This window comes from Acanthisitta chloris, unplaced genomic scaffold (genome assembly GCF_000695815.1).
Source record: "Acanthisitta chloris isolate BGI_N310 unplaced genomic scaffold, ASM69581v1 scaffold8204, whole genome shotgun sequence".
Classification (NCBI taxonomy): Eukaryota; Metazoa; Chordata; class Aves; order Passeriformes; family Acanthisittidae; genus Acanthisitta; species Acanthisitta chloris.
This window is the reverse complement of record NW_008669812.1, coordinates 17,907-39,791: the sequence shown is the minus strand read 5'-3', so window position 1 is coordinate 39,791 and position 21,885 is coordinate 17,907. Positions and strand designations below refer to the sequence as shown.

The following is a 21,885-nucleotide window of genomic DNA, read 5'->3' as shown; positions in this document are numbered from 1 at the left end:
TCAACTGAAGTTTAGACACATGCACACTCAGTCCCATCCCGGGCAAGTGCCCAAGTCCAAAGCAAAAAGCACACACCTCAGGAGATCAACTGAAGTTTAGACACATGCACACTCAGTCCCATCCCGGGCAAGTGCCCAAGTCCAAAGCAAAAAGCACACAACAAGCCTCAGGAGATGCTCCTGTTCAGCCACATGCCCCTTGCAAACCCTCACTGCTGCTTCAGTACCTGCCAGGGCAGCCCAAAGAGTCAGAGCTGCTGCTTACTGTCACAGTCCTTCAGCCACCGACGCCCACCCAAAGGTCAGTTTGTGTACGAGTTCAGTTCAGCCTCAGCTGTTTTCAGCTACAAAATGCAACCAAGGCCATAGGATCCTGGTTTAGGCTAGACAATGCTTGTGGAGAAAGGATTCAAACACATTTTCCATCAAGATACTACAGCAATATATATATGCTATGCTTTTCAGCTTACGAATCTTTAAACTCTTTCTGCACAACGGTAGTTTCAGCAGCTGAAGAGCCAAAGTTTACAGCTTGGCAGTTTAAGTACAACCTCCAAGACAGGCAAGATGCTTCAGATCTCTGCTTGCCTGCAGAGCATCAGGCCTCTGATTTCCTTGATATACACTGTGTTGATGAATAAGTATCATGACAAGGCAACTTGTATCACTATTACCACCTTTTTCCTTAGTATTCTAAGAAAGCACAAAATCCTATCTAGATCCTTCTGAAAGAAATCAGACAAGAGAAGTCCTAGATACTGAGACAGAAGCACCTACTGTTATCTCAACTCAGGTATGCCAGTGGGTGCTAGGACATACCCCAAACCTAGCAGCTCCAAGCAGCTCCTTCCAAACAGACTTACTGAAGTAACTGGTTTTAAGCCAAGCATCTCCCTGCACATTGCATACACAGCCCAGACATCAAGAGTTCTAAACACAACTCCCACAGACAGGTAGAAGTATCCACAAAGAAAACCTTTAGACACCTGCAAGACCTCAAGTCCATACCATTATAGTAATACTAACTTCAGAAAAAGCAAAAAGAACCATTTTAATTTAAAAAGGGAAAAATCAAAGCAAAAGCTTTACAGTAGGTCATGACTTGGTACTTACCATTCTGGCTTGATGTCTGTACATGTCCGGATGTAATTCTTTGTTGTAAGGACAAACTCATTATAGAGCACCCACTCTGGTTTGTGATCAAGAACAGTGGAGGGATGCAACTGCACCACCTGGTTATCTTTCACTGTTAAGTAATGCCCTGTTCGCTCCAAATGTGCCACCTAAAGAAAGAGACATTCTTCAGTTACTACAGGCAGTTTTTAAATGAAGCCATTTCAAGCTGCTTGTTAAGTGCTCTATACAAAACATACTACCCCAACTTTCAAACCTCATCTAAATTTGGCACATTACTTGACCACTTCAACTACTCATGTTTTTTTATAGGCACCATCAAGATGCCAGATGTTTTTGCTAACTGCCATGCTAAGTGCATATTCTAATATACAGTTCAAGCAACATACAAAAATAGTTAGCACCCAAAGAGAAGAATCATTATGAGAACAACAGCAATGCAAACACAAGTAGTGGATGGGAATATCTACTGGACAGGTTGGCAACATCACACATCAACTCTGGTCTACTCAAGACATCTGCTGCAAGCATTTCATTTCAGTAGCTACTGTGGGACCAGTAAGCCACAATGTTATCCTACCGTAATAGAGGTCTGGTTACAGCATGAGCTTCAGAGCTGGAAAATGTAGGTTCAGCAACACACTTGTGCTGAGACCTTGGTGAAAATCAAATTAACCTCTCTCTAAGCTGCCTGCTCTATGAAAGGGAGCAATGCCACCTCTCTGTGATGCTCCGATACCTCTCTCATTAAGGGCAGGTAAAGCAGAGAGTTATCCTTAGATGGCCATTCTCTGTATGAACAGCTAATCTAACCGAACAGGTAACTCAAATCAACCCTCTGATGCTGGTAATTCAAGATAACCTCTGCACTCATCTCATTACATACATACATATACACACATGAATACTGTAAAAAGATTAAGCAGGATGGACAATGGCTGAAAGATATTAGAAAGACATTTGAAATGAGATGATCATCAGCTGGTTTCCTTGTACTTCCTTGTTTTCTTGAATTCCTATGTATATCTCAGCTTCACTTACTTTTTTTTTTTGCCTAGTCAAAAGTGAATTCCACCTATGAGATTAAAACCCCAGGACTTCTAAAGCAATAGCTACCTCAAATTTTAAGTCAGATTATCTCCTTAGCAAAAATTACTTATTTTGAGTGTGCTTCTCTTTTCTATGTTATGACATTAATATCCAGAACATGTTTTAGGAGTGGAACAAAGTATTTCAATAGTCTGCAAATCTTTTCACCCAAGATTTTAGAGATTACACTTCCACTTTACTTCAAGCCTGGGAAGCCAGCAGAGGTTCCTTTAAACAGAGATTAACAGCACACTGTCTGTAACGATTTAGGCTTAATTTCATCCAACTCAATAAAACCTTTGCAAAATTAAATAGCAGTATAGCTGTAAACCAAACCAGACTAGACACTCATCTGTCACAGACTGAGCACAAACACAGCACACCTTGCTGTGGGATTATGCTTTATTTCCAAAGGAAGTTCTGCTTAAAAATCAATGTCATTGTTCAGATCAAAATTACACATGCATACAAGAATATCTGAGTGCTTTATCTGTTCCAGCTCTTCCTAGAAAAGGACAAACCATGTATTTAGGTTTCATTCTAGAAAAATGCCCTGAAATTTTAAGTATGGGTCTGCTTATTTATTATCTAACACATCATTCAACCTAGAGGGTCCAATCAGGGACCTTTAGTCAAACACATCTAACACCATAAATCCAAACACACTTAAAAGGTCAAAAGTATGAACAGTATCACAAGATCCAGGCATTTTTAGATTCAAGGCTACAAACTTTGCTAGGCTAGTCTTGACAGACAGTTTAGAGAAATGATTGTTTCTTGTCTTTCTGACAGAAGAATGCTACCATGCACCAAAGGAGCACTGTCAGTTGCTTGGATTTCCAAAATTCCTGCTTGCAGAGCACGCAAGAGTGTTTCTGAATCTATTAAAAAGTTTGACACTGTTCTCCTGCATTCTTAAAGAGCAAAATGAATACCATTAAATGCACCAGTGACCACCTTCATGTCACAGGTTTATTTTATTACTATTCTATTATTGTAGGAGCCTGATTATGTAAAGACTTCCAAATATACATAATTCCATAAAAGAAATATCACCAATGACTGAGCAGCATCAAGAATGAGATTTTAATTAGTAGTCAAACCACCTGACATCTAACTCCCTGTACAATACTGATCATTTAAGTTTATCCTCTGTCATGATCACGACATAGGCTGTGCTTGACTAAGCCACATCTTCCAAGGTACCAAGCTTGATTTGTATACTTGTCTGCCCAAGAGGGCCAGTGGTATCCTGGAGTGCAGCAAGTCAAGGGAGGTGATCCTGCTCCTCTACTCAGCCCTGGTGAGGCCACATGGAGTGCTGTGTCCAGTTCTGGGCAGTATAAGAGAGACATGAAGCTCCTGAAGCAAGTCCAGAAGGCAACAAGGGCCTGGAGCATCTCTCAAAAGAAAAGGCTGAGGGAGCTGGGTCTGTTCAGCCTTCAGGAGACAACCAAGAGGGGACCTCAGTGTCTACAAGTATCTGAAGGGAGAGTATCAAGCAGATGGAGCCAGGCTCTTCTCAGTGGTGCCAAGCAATAGGACAAGAGGCAATGGGCAGAAACTAATGCACAGGAAGTTCCACCTGAACATAAGGGAAAATTTCTTTACAGTGGGAGTGACCATGCACTGGAACAGGTTGCCCAGAGATGCTGTGGAGTCTCCCTCACTGGAGATGTTCAAGAACTGCCTGGATGCAATCCTGTGCCATGTGCTCCAGGACGGCCCCACTTGAGCAGTGAGGTTGGACCAGATGACTCACTGTGGTCACTTCCAACCTTACCTACTCTGATTTGAAAACAACACAGGACTTGGTTTTACTTTTATATTCTGACTTAAATTTTCAACTCTCAATTCTTATTCTGCCTTCAGTACTAGATTTGAAATATGATGATAAAACCTTAAGTTAATGTAAGTGGTAATACAAGTCTCAAAGCCACTTTTAAGCACTTCAGCTGCTGGTAAATAACATCTCATTTGAGTATTTGTAATTTTCCACCTGAAGTCTACACCAAGCAACACAAAATTCAAGACAGAAGGTTCAGAATCAAGATCAAATAGGTATCACAGAATCATGGTGGTTAAAAACTCATAGAAACTCAACAATTAAATGGACTCAAACACTTCAAAGCAGAGGAGAAACTGCTGAAATGGGTTCCACTCCAAAAACGTCCAACAGGTCTGCCACAGCTCTCTCTTGATTCAGCCCAAAAATTCAATTAGGCATTTTGGGTCAGAGAGGTTGTAAACAACCTACTGGCCATGGAAGCCCCAAGAGGCTTCTGGACAGGCTTTAGTTTTCATCTGTGTGAGCCTCCTACTCTGTTCACAGCAAAAATACATAGGTGTAACTCCTGAGACAGATACCAAAGAGCTACCTGCACCCACCGTGCAGTTCCTCATCCATGGGAGCAGGTATACAACTTTTAGATGAAAAGTTTCACTCCAAGTAACATGAAACAAACTGACAGCACACCAACTGCCAGGCACAGGACCTGCCTATAGGTCCAAGTAAGTGAAAGAAGCCATAGGGTAAGCACAGCTGTGGCACTCAGACCTGCAGAGCCTGTTGGGCAGAACTGCTATTTTGTCTTTCCAAAAATTAACAGAATTAAAGGTGTAGGTGGGAATGTGTACCAAAGTGTTCCCCAAGAACACAAAGAAAACACGTCCCAAACGCAAGGACTGAACACAGTGAGTAGCCTGCTTATCTGAAAGGTTACAGCATGCCAGGCTTTAGAACCATTTTCATATTTAAAAGCAGCCAACAGCCTTAATCTCCTATTTGCATGACAGGGAAATGCAGTTGCTGACACTAATATTGCTGCATTCTGAAAGACATGCTGCTGCTGCAGACTGTCTGGCTGAGCCCAGGAGAAGGCAGAGTTACCTGAGTGGAGGTGATGTGAGCAGATATGGTGCCCCAGTCTGTGCCTCAGTGAGGACGTGCTAAGTGTGTGGCTGTCAAGCCACTTGCAGTTCTAAGCTCACAGCACTGCCCAATGGCTCCCTTTCCAGCTGGCAGCTTTTGTGTTCAAATACCACTACAGCACAGCCCAAGGGAAAAATCAGGAAATGTCACAGGCACTGGTCAGCCTCTTAAGGCTAACAAGATTGTGTTCTTGAGAAGTGAGGTATTAGGCTCCAGCAGAGATGTTGCTGAGATGGGTCAGAATGCATTTTTATTGGAAAAAGCATTATCACAACAGTCTGGAGTCAATGAGGATGAAGATTCATGCCCTGGGTCTGCAAGAGACAGCAAAGGGACTCCTCTAGCCCCAAGGATGAATGCTGAAGTAAAAAAAAAAAAAAAAACAACAAAAAAAAAACAAACCCACAGCACAAAGGGACTAAGTGGGGAAAAAAGCCAAACCAAAACCAAACCAAACAAACCCCAAGCAGCCCACATTCTAGCCTGGGGGGATGCTAAACCTGAAATGCAAAGCATGCAGGAGGCAGCAGTGGAGACATCCACAGCATCCTGCCTCAAGTGCCAAATGAGTTTCCAACAGCCTACATCTGGAAATTACAGATCTGCTCCAGTACTCCAGTATCTGACTCATGCAATTCAAAAGTGAAACGTAAATATGGAAAAGCATGCAAAAGAAATACTCTCCTATAAGAATTACATATAATTAATATTTACATACCAGTGTACTGCTCCTTTTTGTATCAGATTACAAATAATTTTAGAACTACATACTCTGCAGTTACTTTGAAATGTTGTATGCAGTTACTTCTTCAGCTATTCAGAAGGTAGTGGCCAATTCCTGACTGGTCATGTCAGAAACAGTATTTGAATACTATTAAGATTGCCTACAACTTCTTTTCCAAGTAAGATTTGAGTAAAGAACACGCTACTAGACCGATAACCAAGCAACCTGACAAAGACAAGGTGGCAATAGAGTTAGCCATGTGTAATTTAAGGAACATTCATTACGTTTTAGTGAATTCTAACAACCAGACTAGCATTATAAGCCACATAAACTATGAACTATGCTCCCTAGGAGAACACACACCTACCTGCATGAAATACCCAGTAACTAATGCCTTTCTTATGTTGATGTAATAGTCTCGGCTGGTGAAGTCTGTGCTTCGACGAGGCAAATTAAACCTATCCATGATTCGTGACAGCTGCTGGCGTACATTGTCTGCAGACATCAGGGACCTGTAGTTAATGAAGTTGTCATAACACCACTGAACCGACTCATGATCTGCAACATTAGAAAACATGAATCAAAATTAGAACAAGTAAATAAAACAGCAACTAACTGATTGATCAGTCAGATGAACCAGAAAAAAACATCCATAAACTTTTATAAATGACAACGGCTCTTAAGAGTTTATTCAGTCCATTTCTTGCATTAGGGAACTTGCCAAAACTGTTTTCTATTCAGGAGACATGTGGTCAGGACATGAGAAAATCAGGGGTTTTATCCCCTCACCAACATACCATACACACAATCAACTGATGTTTGGCTGAAATACATCACTAAACTTTGGACATTTCGAAAATCACAGTCTGCAACTAGAAAAATCATCTTCCAAATCTGCAGTGTAAAGTATAACTATGTAAAGAACACTGCACAATCTTAACTGTGGCATATAACAAACATAAGACTGTACATAATTATACTGTATTGGAGAAATTAAATCCTCCTTAAATTAAACATTAAAGTGCCAGTTAAGAACTATACACAGTGAGCTGTATTTTAACTGTGATGCACCTCATAGCAGTTTAAGTAAATGTAGGTGACTGGTAAAATACAGCAACTGTAACAGAACTCTTTACTCTTATTGTTCCCACTGCTGATAGCTCTAAGAAGAACTCTGTTAAAACAGCAAGCCTCAGCACTTCTGTCAGGATATGCCTGCATGTTTAACACCAAGAAACCCAGCTCTCCCTACCAAGTCGGTTACTTTTCAAGTAATGCTCTTATAATCTTTTTCAGCTTAATAATCCAACAAAGCCAGACTAAACAAGAATTAAAACTTAAAGGAACTCTTGTACAGAACGAGACTTTTCTTAATTTGACTTGAAAAGAAGGGAGGTTAGGTAATTCCAGGTCAGTCAGAGTTCTTTCTGCATGTTATCTTGTAGAATATATTTGAAATTAAGTATAATGAAGATCTTGCACAGTTAGGATTCTACTGTACAGTGAAGCACCACAGCATGTTACTTTCTCAGCCATCTGAACTGTGCATGGTAGGTAATCCATAAATGTTTTATATTGTTCTAGATACAATCAGTAGCAGCATTTTGTCTTCTGAACCCAAAAAATCAATTCACAATTTCACAGCACAACTGAACAAAAGCTGATTCCTGAAATATCTCTATCCCTCAGTAACCTGAGTATGAAAGCAGTGGCTTCCAGAAACAAAATGTCTGCAAGACATCCTGGGTCCTGTTAACTACAACAGAACAGCACAAGTAACACATGTCTCCAGTTTATAGGTGTTTAATAGAAGTTCCTCAGCTTTGCATTAAACAAACTGAATACACCTGTTTGGACTTTACTCTGAAGATCTCTTTATTTTAGATTGTCCCATAAATGATAGTTAGAAGATTTCAGCACAAAATTTCTAAATCAAAACTGCAACAGAGAGGCAACTTAGTGCCCCTTTCATTTCACTTAGGGTAAAAAACTGTTGCTTTTCTGTTTGCTTACAGGACATTGGAGCACCTAACTTAACCTGTTTGGCAGCTAACTGTAACCACTTTACTAGCCACCAGTGTAAGTCACAGGTGAAAAAAGTGAGTCACTTAGGTAGTAATTTTTCAAGAGAATTCCTAGCTTACCCTGTTCATTCCTATCCTTTTCAAGCTGCTAAAATATACTTCATCTATGCTGAGGAAGACCATCCATTTTCCCTAAATTTCATACACAGAAGTGATGTAAATGAAATAACTGTACCGCATGGCTCTAAGTTACTTGATGCATTACTCCTTCGCCCTCAATCTATCCCAAAGCCTCATTACAGAATTCCTAACTACATTAAAAAGTTAGGATTAAAAAGGTTTGGTTCTACGAACATATCCTTCTCCAAATTCACAGTATTTTCTGCACTGCTCTACCTGAGAAACCACTAAGCAATTATGCATATTTTCGGATAATTAATGTCAGATTCCAGAATTTCTTAGTTATAGGAACACTTGCTTCCTTCTGATCAAGGGTTACCCAGCATTCATTTAAAGCCTGGCCTGCCTCCATGCTCATCAGTTTATAACATGATTTCTTCCGTAGACTTTTGGTTTTGTCTGACCCCCAAAGCAAAGTAGCACTTAAATAACAAAACCCAAGCCCAAGCCTTTCACCTGTCCTTGGAACCCAGGAATGAAAGTTGGCAGCACAAAGCATTGCAAACAATTTGGCTAAAACAAGTACAGACTTACTTTGCTTGAAAGCATGGTAGACATTCAGCAACGTCAAATGATCTCCATCTATGTGGGCAAACCTCATCTTGGCTTCATCTGCTGCTTTCTTTGCTTCCGTGGGGCGAACAAAACACTGTGGGACTAAACAAGGTTGGTATGGGCCCAACACAAACGCCCATATCGATGAGTCACGCATTCACAGATAGAGGAACAAGGCCTAGCTAGGTCAGTTCACAGAGCATAGGGCAGGGCAGGATGGCCTCCAACTGCATCTTGGACTGTTTACTACCTTGATTTGGTACATCAACACCTAACCACATCTGTAAGACAAGAGGGTTTCAAAGCTACAGAGTACCTGATTATTTTAATAGAACTCTATGTAGGCATCAAAATCTCTAGTCTGAAGGCCATCAAGATTACCTCTGTATACTGGAAGGCTAAACAGATCTTAGTTCAAATCCAGTGCTGATAGCTCTACCAGGAGCTAGTATCCCACGTAATAAACACTTCAATTGCAAATTTGCTTTTGCAGAAAGCCCCCACAGACAAAGTAAAGAAAACAGTTCTGAAACTGCACTGCACTAGCACAGTCCCAACAAACATGAGTTTTAAGTAATCACAAGTCTTCTTCCCAGCTGGTATTGTTATCAGCACTGGTATACAGAAACATGTGAATGAAGGAATTAATAAGTCTAAAGGTTGTGATGGTAGCGGTAGTGGTGGAAGGTTAAACTGTCCTTTGGCACTACTTCAAAGAAAAAGAAAATAGGTGAAAAAAATTGCAACGTGATGAGCTTTCCCCATCACTGTATTCTCTTACATACATCTGACTCAGTCTGACTTGAATCCAAAAATCACGTTTTAACATTTCCTTTCCAAACACAGACTAGCAAAGACCACAAACAGTATTGCAGCCAACTTAATTCGCAGTCTGTCAGCATTCTAGGACGTTTGTAAGATTGATACTCATTCATGAGATCTTCAAAGTAGTTCCAAGAGACCTGCTGGAGCAGGGAGGTTGGCCAGATGAGCCACTGTGGTCCTTCAACCTTACCCATTCTGTGATTCACTTTATAGAAATCTACAGCAGAAAAAAAAAACACCACTTGGGTTTTAAGTAGATGTAATTTTTAAGAGGCTAAATTTCAGTAAAATTCAATGCTGAGATGCTACAAATCCTCCCCTTTTTCCAGCTGCCTGGGACTACATTAGCTTTCTCATAACTGAAGCCCAGCAGTCTCATGAGGACACCTCTCTGCACCTGATCTGTCTCTATCAGATGAGGGCTTTTTTGTGGGGTGTTACACAGTTTTACTTTATTTTATTCTTAAATTTGCATAAAAGCCCCAAAGCACTAGATATGTGAGCTGAATACTGGGTGGAACTTGAGAAAAAAAAATACACACTGCAACAGTGAATCTCATGGCAACGAACCAACAAAGACCAATGCATTGAAGAAAATAAACACCCTGTATAGTGGGTTCTGCCTTTGAAAAAGGAGGTAATATAATGTGTATTTTGTTTTCAAACTCAGACTAATAAAAGCAAAATCCAAATTATTCTATCACTGGCTTAACTCTGTTTCGAGTAAGTAATAGCACGTTCCATACCACAGCAAGACACCATGGCTCTTATAAAATGAAATACAATCATTTAACCTGCTCATTTATTCAATGCTATTTTGGCTCTTTTCTTAGTTTCCCATTCAGTCCAAACTTAATACATGGATTGTTATCCACAGCCTGACAAATCTTTATGTGGACTTAAGGCACCAAAACATGCAATTACGCTGCTGGTTTAAACCAAGTGCTTACTTTGGGAAATAGTCCTCACAAATACCAGGACCATGGAGGTTTTTTAGGAGCAGTATTTTAGTTATAACCCATACATTAACCAGCTCCAGTTCATTTTCTATTTTTCCCCAAAAACTTTTTTATCATTACATTAATTGTGCCTTAAAACAAAAAAAGGTATCACAGCCTGGAAAAGGTAAATTGGAAAAGGAGTAAGGCAAATCATTGAAGGCCACAGATAAAAATGCTAGACTGACTTTTCTGCAGTAGATATCTGGGGGGGGAGAGGGGAAGGGAAGAGAAAGACAGGCACCAACCTACCACCACCTCCGCAATGAAGCCTACCATTTCATTAAAAACAGTATTATGATTCTGCCCTGCCCATCTGCTCTGAGTCTGAACAATCATAACTCTGCAACAAACATTTTAGCTTGTTCTTAAAAACTTTCATATAAATATACTGTAAGACTAAACTGAAGCAATAGATTTTACACTTAGTCAGAAGGTTTTGGTTTGCTCTATTCACCAAAGTTAAGCATGTGAGCAGTACACCTGCATTGGGGAGAGCCTGCTCAGACAGCACACCCCAAAGACAGGAGGACTTTTGAGTAAGAACACCCCAAAGACAGGAGGACTTTTGAGTAAGAACACCCCCACTTTCATAGAGACAATCTTTAGACCTCTAACTATAAACCAAAGTCAGTTCTACATAACTGGGAAATTAAATACAAGGTTTGCTTGGTAAGATTTTCCTCCCATCAAGCTCTCTCAGCCAGCAGTGCTATTCACAGAACGCAGCAGCCAAGTACAGCTGTGCATGTTCTTACACAGATACTTCCTCCCCCCCCAAGTTTATTCTTTCCCTTTAAAAGTAATGAATCTTCTCCAGTTTTAGCACTTAATGGCTGAAAAAATGTGTAAGAATTCCACGTACAAGCTTATGGTTTGATATCAGTTATACTGCAACCCCTTGGGGAACACTGGGATTTATCAAAGTGCAGAACAATGCACAATACAGAACAGATGTCACTGCCTTAAAAACAGAGGGACTGAACTGATGTTTCTGGTCCTGACTACAAGCCTAGAAAGAAGTTTCTGTTCCCCTGGCCTGATTCACCCCCCACCCCAACAACTCAAGCACATACACATTTAACTAAAATTAGAAGCAAACTGACCATTTTATGTGCATTAATTTCTTGACAATACTATTCATTAGCTTCAAGGTCTTTACATATATCCATGACTGAACCCAAATATGAAGTTCTAAAAAACAATTCTAATTCTATTAGAAATATTTTTTTTTTAATGTGGAAAACTCAAATTCTCCCCAAACTGAAGATCTGCATTTTGTTTAGTATCTCTTTTCCTGCTATTACCTGACAACATGGCAGTAATAGATAGGACCTCATTAGAACAGTTGTAGTCACAACTTGCAATAACCATTTTAGCCAGCTGTGGGTCCAATGGAAATTCAGCCATCATGGATCCCAACTCAGTCAAGTCTCCATCATCGTTTAAAGCAGCCAAATAATTCAAAAGCTCTAAGGCTCTCATCAGAGTTTCAGGAGCTGAAAGAAAAAAGTATGTAGGTACGCACATTAACCAAACTGCTCCACATCAGAAAAAAATGAAGCAGCAGAGAGTATTACGAGCCATCTTGGGTTTTTTTGTTCTCCATTCATTAGCATTCCAACACAAAACTGTTACCAAATTCGGTAATACACACCCAGGCATGAATGACTGGGGGTGGAATGGGAGGGAACAACACTCATTTAGAAGAGTTTAACATTTAATCACAAGCTATGAATATTTGAAGATTACTGCTTTTCAAAATTCCACCAGCAGTGGCAATGTGAAATATTCAATATCACAGTAACATCACCACCTCCTCCCTGCAGATACTTCTTCCCTTACTCCATACCAGAGCAATACAGTCCTTCAATCTCAGCCATTTCTCAGCTATCTATAGCCTCTCACAATCTGAGCCAGTAACAATGCTCTTAAATCCTGCAATCCACATACAGAGTCTGTATTAACCCACACAGACAACCAGAAGGAAACCCAACAGCCTTCCTGCTAAGCTATCACATGTTGCACAGCACAAAGAATTTCATTGCTTTGTAGAAGTATTTAAAAGTTTACAGACTATGCTGCATTTTTATTTTAGGGGGAAAAAAACCCTGGCATTTCTATATGGATGATCTATGTCTCTAATTAGCAATATAACCCAGTTACATCTGAAGTATATATGAACATTTAACACTTAGAAATGAGATACACATTAACTTTATAGTTTGAGCCAAAAACATGTATTCAGCTTTCAAAACACTAACCAATTTTGTTTACATACAGTTGTTAACTGATTGCACAATTAGAATGTGTAATCAAGGTGGTAAGTTAAGAAAACCCTCAAATAATAGACTTTCTAATGCCCAATTTTCTTTATTCTCTGCAGGCAAGGGGCATTCAGTAGGTTCCTTGGTACCACTGAAAGCTGTTTTTCAGGCAGAAACATAAAAAGCTTGCTTTGATACAACACAGCGCACTAAATTCCAGGAAAAACAAAGCACATACCTTACAGATGACAATAAAAAAGGGAAAAAAAACATAAAATAATTTATTCCATGTTGGCATTATATAACACAGCCACAAAAATAAAGACTGGAAAGATGGAAATAGATACCTGGAGGATCCATAAAATCAAAGTGCACCAAATCATCTATACCAAGCTTCTTGAGCTGTAATACTACAGATCCTAAGTTAGACCTCAAAATTTCAGGGTATGTGTTGTCCTGGGGGGGAGGGAAAAAAGAGAAAATTCGTAACACTTGTTCTTCCAAACACTTTATACTACAGAAGCATTCAAACTCGATTTTGTTTAACAGCACAGAACTCAACTACCTGAATCAATCAGACTTTCTTATAAACACAATCTAAACTAAGCAATCTTACCTGCATTTCAGTTTTGTAGGCCTTCTCTGTATAAAGCCTGAAACACTTTCCTGGTCTGGTCCTCCCAGCACGGCCAGCTCGCTGCTGAGCAGAGGCTTTACTGATGGCAGTCACCAGCAGAGACTCCACTCTGATCCGAGGGTTATACACCTGTTTCAAAGGGGAAGCAGAGCAGGAAGGAAGGAAAAGAATGAACAATGTTCATAGATAAGACAACTGTCTAAAAAAATAAAGACTGCTTTAAACTTATTTTCAAATACAGCTTCTGACTAGGAAATCACAAGTACTGTGTATCTGAAAGGAGAAAAAATTGGCTACAAAAGGCTCTGGATCAGTGACAGAGCTTCAAATGCAACTGCCTAGAGAAAAGCATTTTTTATTCACTTGTTAACAGCAACTCCTGCCAGGCTCCCTGTTCTCCTTAAATGTGTGTATTTTTAGATAAGATTTTCATGGCAAAAAGAATGTGCCCAATTTGTTCTATAGAGTGCTAAACACTCATGATGCTCAAAAAAATTCCATTAAAAAAGCTGTCTTGATATAATTATGAGGTTGAATAATCATGTTTTCGAGATCAGAAAAATCTAATGCTAAGGTTGAACGCAACTGTAAAAATCAGGCTGATGCTAAACCAAGTCTGTATTTCAAGGGTACAGGCAGACTGTCACTGTACAGAGTATGTGTTGGTATGTACTGTAACATTTCCACTGCAGTCATACATCACCAGCAGCCCTGCCAACTCAACAGGGCTCATGTAAAGGACATACTGCAAAAAGAAGGCAGCAGTCACCCTGTAATAGTTTCAGCTGAAGAAGTTCAGTCCATGTTTTAACACTTTTCTGATGAGAGTAAGCATCGTATGTGTATAAAACCTTTAGTTCTTATTACAGAAGGTTATTCTTCCACTGTAAGAACTACTTCTGAAAAAAAATCAGCCTAAATGGTGATTGAAGCTTGTGCATGAAGATGCACTGGCTGTACTCACATTCTGCTGTATGACTGTCTCATTTAGCTAAAGTTTACAAGGCTGACAGTGTGCACCAGCATGAAAGTGTGAGAAACCAAGTTATAAAAAAGGTTGGTTAGTGAAAAAACTAAATGAAGATTGAGATTTGTATTTTGTTCTTTCTTTAGTTATTGGGTTGACTGTAGGAAAGCTACTTCAGTTCCTCTGAACATCCCACAATGTTCCAAGAACAACAATACAAGCTTGATTACAACTTTCAGGGCTGCAACAATACGTGATAAATACTGACAGAAACAGTAGGTATCATTTCCTTATTTTGATTTTAGTGCTGGAGTTTTCTACAGTAACTTAAAAGACGAGGAAGCTTCTAGCACCAGTTGGATTAACTTTCGATTCTTGGTTTTACTTGAACATTTCCAAGCATAGACACATAGTAAAAAACTACTCTTTCTAAAGTATCTGGAAAATACATATTCTATATTCTATCTTGAACATTTCCAAGCATAGACACATATTAAAAAACTACTCTTTCTAAAGTATCTAGAAAATACATATTCCATATTCTAACTAAAGTTTGCAGACTAACTGCAAACAGTTCTTAAGTTAAAACCAAAACAAAACCAAAGCAACCAAGTTCAAGATTTCAACTGGAAAAAGACTTAAGTGTTTACAAAGGAAAGAGTTACCTCAGGAAACCAGACGGCAGCATCTTTCCTACTACATAAAAAAATACCCCAAGAAAAACCCCAGAAAACGAAATAGTCTTTACCTTCTGTTTTGCAAAGCCAGGATCAATCACAAACACAACACCATCTATTGTTAATGATGTCTCAGCTATGTTAGTGGACACAACAACCTGTCAAGAAAACAAAAACAACCAAACAAGTAAATTAAATGCCTCTGTCCTGGAGATGAAGAGCTCTGATTTTGTCTCTACACAAAGAATTTTCAGCAAACTTTCCTTCTCTTCATCAATAACTACCAGAGCTGTGCTCCAACACTTTCACAGGGTGATCTGAAATCAACCAGATGAACTTCTAGTGCAAAGATTGCGATTTCTATCCAATCTTGTTACTCCCTATGAGACTATGAACAATATAAATGTTACTTTTTAGAAAAAGAAACCAAAGGGCAAAACTGTTACTTATGAAACCAGTATCCAATTTCTTCTTACATCTCTGGTACAGCATGACAAGTTACCACTGGATCCCTTTAACACTTTCTATTAATTCTAGATTTTAACCTTTCTTTTAAAGCTTAAACAGGGTAAATTGGTTAAATATTACTAAGTAAAAGGTTATATATAGCACAAGCACAGCATTTTCTTTTATTTGGCTTGAAATAAAGCTGTTATCAATATATTTGAGCTAAAACTCTGAACAGTACATGTTTAATTTCAACTTTTTCTATGATCAGATATTCAATCATCTTTATGTATCTTTAATGTTACATTATTTAAATTTCTATAAACTTCATGAAGGTTAAATCTCATGCAACAATTAAAACAAAGGCAAAATCAGAGCTGTGAGGTTTGATTCACCATCCTTCATGTCCAGAGCTGCAGTTTCTATACATACCATTAGCTCTCATCCCAACAGTGACCACATTATATCATATACTATTAGCAAGTTTAATCAGCTATCTCAGAAAAGACCCCAAACTTGTACAGCAGTTCATCAAAACTACTTACCTTTACCTCTTAATTTCAGAGCATTCTGTCATCATTGTTTTCAATGTTTTCAGCTTAGCAATTAGAACTGGAGAGACCCCTAACACTTTGCTCACAATTACAACGAAGCCAGTGGCTGGACTAGGTTGATAATCTCTGATTTCCTTCCCTGCTAGCTGATCACTTTGCCAGTCAGCTACTTATTACACTCAGCTTGTCTCTTCTTAAGTAGAGTTACGGTCTAAGCTGGCCCAAATACTACAATATATCGAAAGCAATACTTTGGTGGAAAAACCTCCCGTCAATTACTTTGGAATTATGGTGTTTCACCCTGAAATGATGTGCTACTTTGAATTCATCAAGCAAACAAAAAAATCCTGTACACATTTCATTCACAGGTAACCTGCACAAATTAGTCACAGATAAAAGCCACAAACATCAATGCAATTCAGTGCAAAATCATTTTCATAAAAAATTCACCGGGCATTAAGTATGCAAATTAAACTCACTCTCCTACATTAAAAGGCTAGTCAATCCACACTCAGCTGGCCCTTACAGAGTGTACCTCATCTAAACGTTTTGGGGTTTTCTGTCTCTGCTAATGCACAGACCCATCTGTACCCAGAAGCTTTGAGTGCCAATGACAGAGTTTTGGTCCTGCTTTTAATCACCAATTTCTATTAGGACACTTCAATACCAATAACTCAATACTGTTAGTGTGCTTAGTCCACAAAAGCAGAGCATTTGAACTTGTACCTGAATTTACTTATTTGTACTTGAATAATACAGAATTTTCCAAAGGTAAAAGAAACAAAAAAGTTGTTTACGCTGTGTTGTATGTACAGATATAATTCGTTAATGTCACACTGCTTAAAAACTATAATTAATGAATGTAAAAACACAAGTAATTAAAAAAAGTTGATGGAATTACACATCTTTCAAGCCTAAATCGAAGTACTAAGTTACTTCAGAAATTAGTGCTAAGCTACAGAAAATAATTAATTGTACCTAATTAGCTTTAGCTGCAGCTACTGAGATTACAGTACTCTGAATATTAAAATACACATAGTACCTACATCTAAAAATATCTCTATATTGCATATGTACTAACCAGCAATGCTGAAGATTGCTGAAACAGGAACTAGAACAGTTTGGAAAGGGATAAGATAGGAAGATGATTTAACAAGGAGCTTTTAACATGGGACAATAGAAAGGTTCTTTAAGTCATCTTCATCTTCCTCCACAGTATCAATTAAATACTCTGATTAACTAGTAAAAACTGGTTTTATCTCCAATCTTAAGCTTTCCTGCAGCAACAGCTCATTTTTCTTAGCACAGAGAGAACAAATAAATGTGCTAGGCTCTCGAGCTGTATCACTACTAGCTGTTACTACTGCAAGACACCACACAACTTGCAGTATCTCTCCTTTCACAAAGTGAAAGCTCAGGAGGAGATACTTACTCAGATCCTGCAAGCACTTCACTTACATTTTTATGACCATTAGAGCCTTTGAAATGACTCAGACCACCTGCCAGCTCTCTCCTGAGCAGTTCTAGAGACTAGGTTCAGCTCCCACAGGAGTGTGTGTGAGCAAGCATCTTCTAAGGCACAGCAACACACGGTCCTAAGGCACTAAGACTAACTGAAACTAAAACAACACAAATTTACAACACAGATGCACTTGCTCTCATAGCTACATTTGCTATGAAGATAAAAACTAAAACATTGAAGTTGGAATATTTCAGCCAAGGCAGGCAAAGAGGAAAAGCAACGTTACAGGGTTGAGTCTGTTGCCTGCACTGTGCCTGCTTTTGCCTACAATTGATATCTTTTGGGCATAACAACTTTTCTTGTAGTTCAGTAGCTGCTACAGCAAGAGCATGTTCCTCTCATCACTGGTACTGCCTCTGTCAGTTCAACATAATGGGAGCTACACTCTGTGCTTGTTATCCTCTTATGAAGAAAACCCAAAACTACCTATTTTGAAGTGCACAGATTTAAACATGAATGAGTACTGAATAAAATACACAGCTATCACTTGTTCATTACTGGAAAGCAATTTAATTCATTTAAGTCATTTGATAACACAATCTTGTTGCAGCACTAGTTTCATGATTTCAGACTGAATGCTTTCTGCAATGAACTTCCACAGGAAAAAGAAGACAATTCCACTACATTTATTAAGTGATTTACTCCTCCAGAACACTAGAAAGCTGTTGCTACTATTCTACATGCATTTTATAGTACTGCAAAAAAACCCAAATAATCAAGGAACAAACCCCTGCCTAGAGCACAGAGTATGATTCAGCTTTGACCTTCAAAATCTTAGTTTTGTGATTGCTAAAAGAATTTCATAGAGCATTAACTTAACGTGAGGAAACTCTATTAAGACTCATTTCCAATGTTCAGTTTTAGAGAAATAACCACATAGCTTCTAATTGCTTTATGCAAGCATTGATGTATCAATTTCACAAAGAGCATTCCCTGTGCCATTTCAAGCTTTTCAGTTTCTCAGTCCATTTTGCCCATGAAAGAACCTCAGTTCCTTGTTTACTACTACAGAAAACACAAACCTCTAACTTTGATGCACTTGCTTTAACTCTCATAAACCTTAAGAAACAGACAAAACCTCCCTGACAACCTCCCGTGGAGAAACAGTCCATTTTGTTTAAAAAAATAAAAAAAAAAATAAAAAGCAACCAAAACCATGTCTCAAAGCACCTACTTAGGGAAAAAAGCCCATCCCTCCACATAAATTGTATTTCTCTCAAGAAACTTCAATGAATGCCACTTCCATTCAGTCCAACCAAACTGTTACTACATTCTGGCCTTATAGATGGGAAACAGAACTTCGACTTGCACCGAGAAACAAATATCAAGTAATACAAAAATTCTAATGTGATAAATACTGGATTATTAAGGCTTCATAAAAAAACCAAACCCTTCTACTTGTTGCTTCAAAATATACTTAAACCAGCTGAAACTTATATTTCCTTGCCCACACAACTGAGCAGCTACTTAAAGAACAGCATACTAAACCAGTGCAGTATTTACCTTTCTTCCAATTGCTCCATTTTGTTTTTTCGGTGGGGGAGGCTCAAATATCCTTTGCTGTTGCTGAGGAGGAAGGGTGGAATACAATGGAATGATTTTGATGTCACCAACTTCTGGGCCTAAATCATCAATTTCACGTTTTATCCTCTTGCAGGCTTCATCAATCTCCTGCAAAACAAAAATCCTGGTCAACAGAGAACTCCATGAAAAGGCATAGCATTTTATTTTAGAATGCCTGTGACAATTATATTAAGTCTACACCCTGAAGAACAATTACAGTAACTTCTACTTTTAAAAATAAAAATAACTTTAAAAAAAAAAAATCAATCAAGATGCTTACTGAATCTGCAATCAAATTTCCACAATACTTCAAGATGTTTCAGTTTCTATACTCTAATGAACAGCCTCATTTGCATTCAACATCCTTTTTCTTTTAGTCATGTTTCCTAATTAAATCTCTACAAATTGTACTAAAATTGAAATCTCTCACCCTGGAATATTAAACTGCACTCATGACCTTTTCAATTTTCACAATCTGAAAGAAATTGATGTGCAAGATATTTAAAATAAGCCAATTAAGCTTTAATGTCACGTATCACTAATGTAATTATATGGAAGATTTGCTTCATTGTACCTAATGAGAACAAACACCTTTACAGTATAAACATGAACGCTCAAAATCAAACCTCTCAACCCAATGTTTCAGATTTTACTTTAAAATAAACTGAAATCCCATTTACGCTTAAGAAAACTCAGTGAAGTACTCTGAAGATGAAATATTTTTCCATGCCTTTGTTTACCTTACTATTTTCTGCTTACCACACAAAACAGTTTGCCACAGCCCCATCATTTAGAACTCCATTTTGTTTAAAACATCTACATTTAAGCCAACTTGTTCTGTACTGATCAGTGTACATATAATAACATAAGCATGGCAAAATGAAAACTCTTCCTCTTTGATGCCCAGGAGCCCTTTAAGAGTAAGCCTAATTTTTTCTGGTATTGCCTTGCCAATCTGAATGAACTGCAGATATTTATGAAAAAAACCCTTTCTTTACAAGCTGCATTTTGCCAACAAATCCAACACACCTTTATAAAGTGTGAGGGGCACAGCAGAAACTGAGCTGGAATGCCCTGCTGGTTTATTAACAGAGGCTGAATTTCTTTCCACAGGTGTCAGTAGCTGGTGTTCTGCTGACAAATCCCCTTCTTAAGTGCAGTAACAGCCTCCCAGCGAAAAGGGAAAACACTAATTTAATGGTTAAATATTGAATAGAAACAAAAATACAGGACAGACCTTAGCTCCTGATCTGAAGGTCACTACACTGTTAACAGAATTTGAGCAGATGCTGTGCAACTGGGAAATATGATGCTGGACAGGATGCTTAATCTTCAGCAGTAATGACTAGAGACCCTGGGACAGTTTTATACTTAAGAGATAGCAAAACACAAGCAAGGAGTGATAAAAGAAAGCACTACACTGTTCAGGACACATGTTCACAGCCACAGATCACTCTTCAGAAGAGACAGAAGTATTGTTTCCCCTAGAGTTTGCCCATGTAGTTTCAAAGGATCCCTAATCAGGACTCATTAAAAGACTTCAACATAGAGATGACAAGTGTATACATAGTGATTACTCTCTGCAGATTTGCAAAGGTAACTACAGACCTCTTATCATAAACTGCTGAAAGAAGGATTCCAGTCAGCAAGAGCCACTGCCACATCTAAAGGCACTAAAAGAGAATTCTTTAATAGTCGCAATTTTAATTAAAAAAGGAAAGACTAGCTTCCTTTTATTTACCACAGTGACAGAAAAGATACCTACTTCAGTGTATCTACTTCCCCAGGGAAGCAGTCACAGCATCAAGCCTGACAGAGTTCAAGAAGCTTTAGGGCAGCACTCAGACACAGGGTGTGATCCTTGGGGCTGTCCTGTGCAGGGCCAACAGTCAGACTTTGATGATCCTTATGGATCCCTTCCAACCCAAGATATTCTAAGATTCTAACTGTATCCAGAACCACCCAGATGATGACCAAAACTGGTATCCCAAAGCACACAATCTACAAGGAGTATGTGTGGCAAGAATAGCTTGAAAGTGTTAGGGATTCCTTTAAGTGTTAAAGTTCTGTGTGCATCACATGAAAACATTTAAATCTAGAGATGTGAGATAGTTGAAGGCACAATCCTAACTTTAATCCTTCAAAGACTCAGCAAGTCTAATTCAATGGTGCCAATTTACTCAAGTATGAAAGGCCTTTAATTCTTTAAAAAAGCCCACACGTTTAAATATTTGCACATCATCCAGTCCAAACAAATCCATTACAAAACCCCTCGAAGAGGGATCATTCCCTCAGCCTGCACGAAAGAGGAGATTTTTCTTCACAAGTAGAGAACAGGAAGGTACAGTGACCTTGCCTTGCATTTGGATTATACCTGAAAACCTCCTCAAAGCCCTGACTATCTCTGACTGCCTGACATAGGGGGTACCAGGACACAGGAAGCAGGAAGAGACGCAGGATTGAAGGAGCCACACCTAGACACAGGACTTCCCAGTGTATGAGCACAAAAGACATGCTTACAAAGACTTTGATGGTCTTGATCCTAGTTCCTCACAAACCTGAAGACTTCTTATGAGCAATGTTTGAGAAAGAGTTCTCAGTAAAATTGTAGTCCATTAAATTGTCTGTTGGTGCACTCACCCTGAGAAGAGCTAACTACCAAAAGGTGAACAGCAAACAGCCACAAAAAGGGGAAAGGTTATACTGCTAGCTAAAATGCTCATTTCTCTAAAGCTGCAAGTGCCACAACTCTTCCAGACTCCACATCTAGTCATCAGAAATGTCCCAGAC

At 38.8% G+C, this 21,885-nt stretch overlaps 1 protein-coding gene across 1 annotated transcript in view; it reads right to left on the bottom strand.

The window, feature by feature from the left end:
- Positions 1–1,112: 1,112 nt before the first annotated feature.
- DHX15 (DEAH (Asp-Glu-Ala-His) box helicase 15) overlaps positions 1,113–21,885 on the bottom strand; it is a 33,198-nt gene continuing 12,425 nt past the window's right edge. Inside the window, exons 5-12 of the mRNA XM_009073457.1 lie at positions 19,036–19,203; positions 15,081–15,167; positions 13,345–13,494; positions 13,076–13,184; positions 11,769–11,960; positions 8,618–8,919; positions 6,247–6,437; positions 1,113–1,283 (exon numbers count right to left, since the gene is read on the bottom strand). Coding sequence (XP_009071705.1) covers positions 8,903–8,919; positions 11,769–11,960; positions 13,076–13,184; positions 13,345–13,494; positions 15,081–15,167; positions 19,036–19,203 — 723 coding nt within the window. The 3' untranslated portion in view covers positions 1,113–1,283; positions 6,247–6,437; positions 8,618–8,902. The remainder of the gene's footprint in view (positions 1,284–6,246; positions 6,438–8,617; positions 8,920–11,768; positions 11,961–13,075; positions 13,185–13,344; positions 13,495–15,080; positions 15,168–19,035; positions 19,204–21,885) is intronic.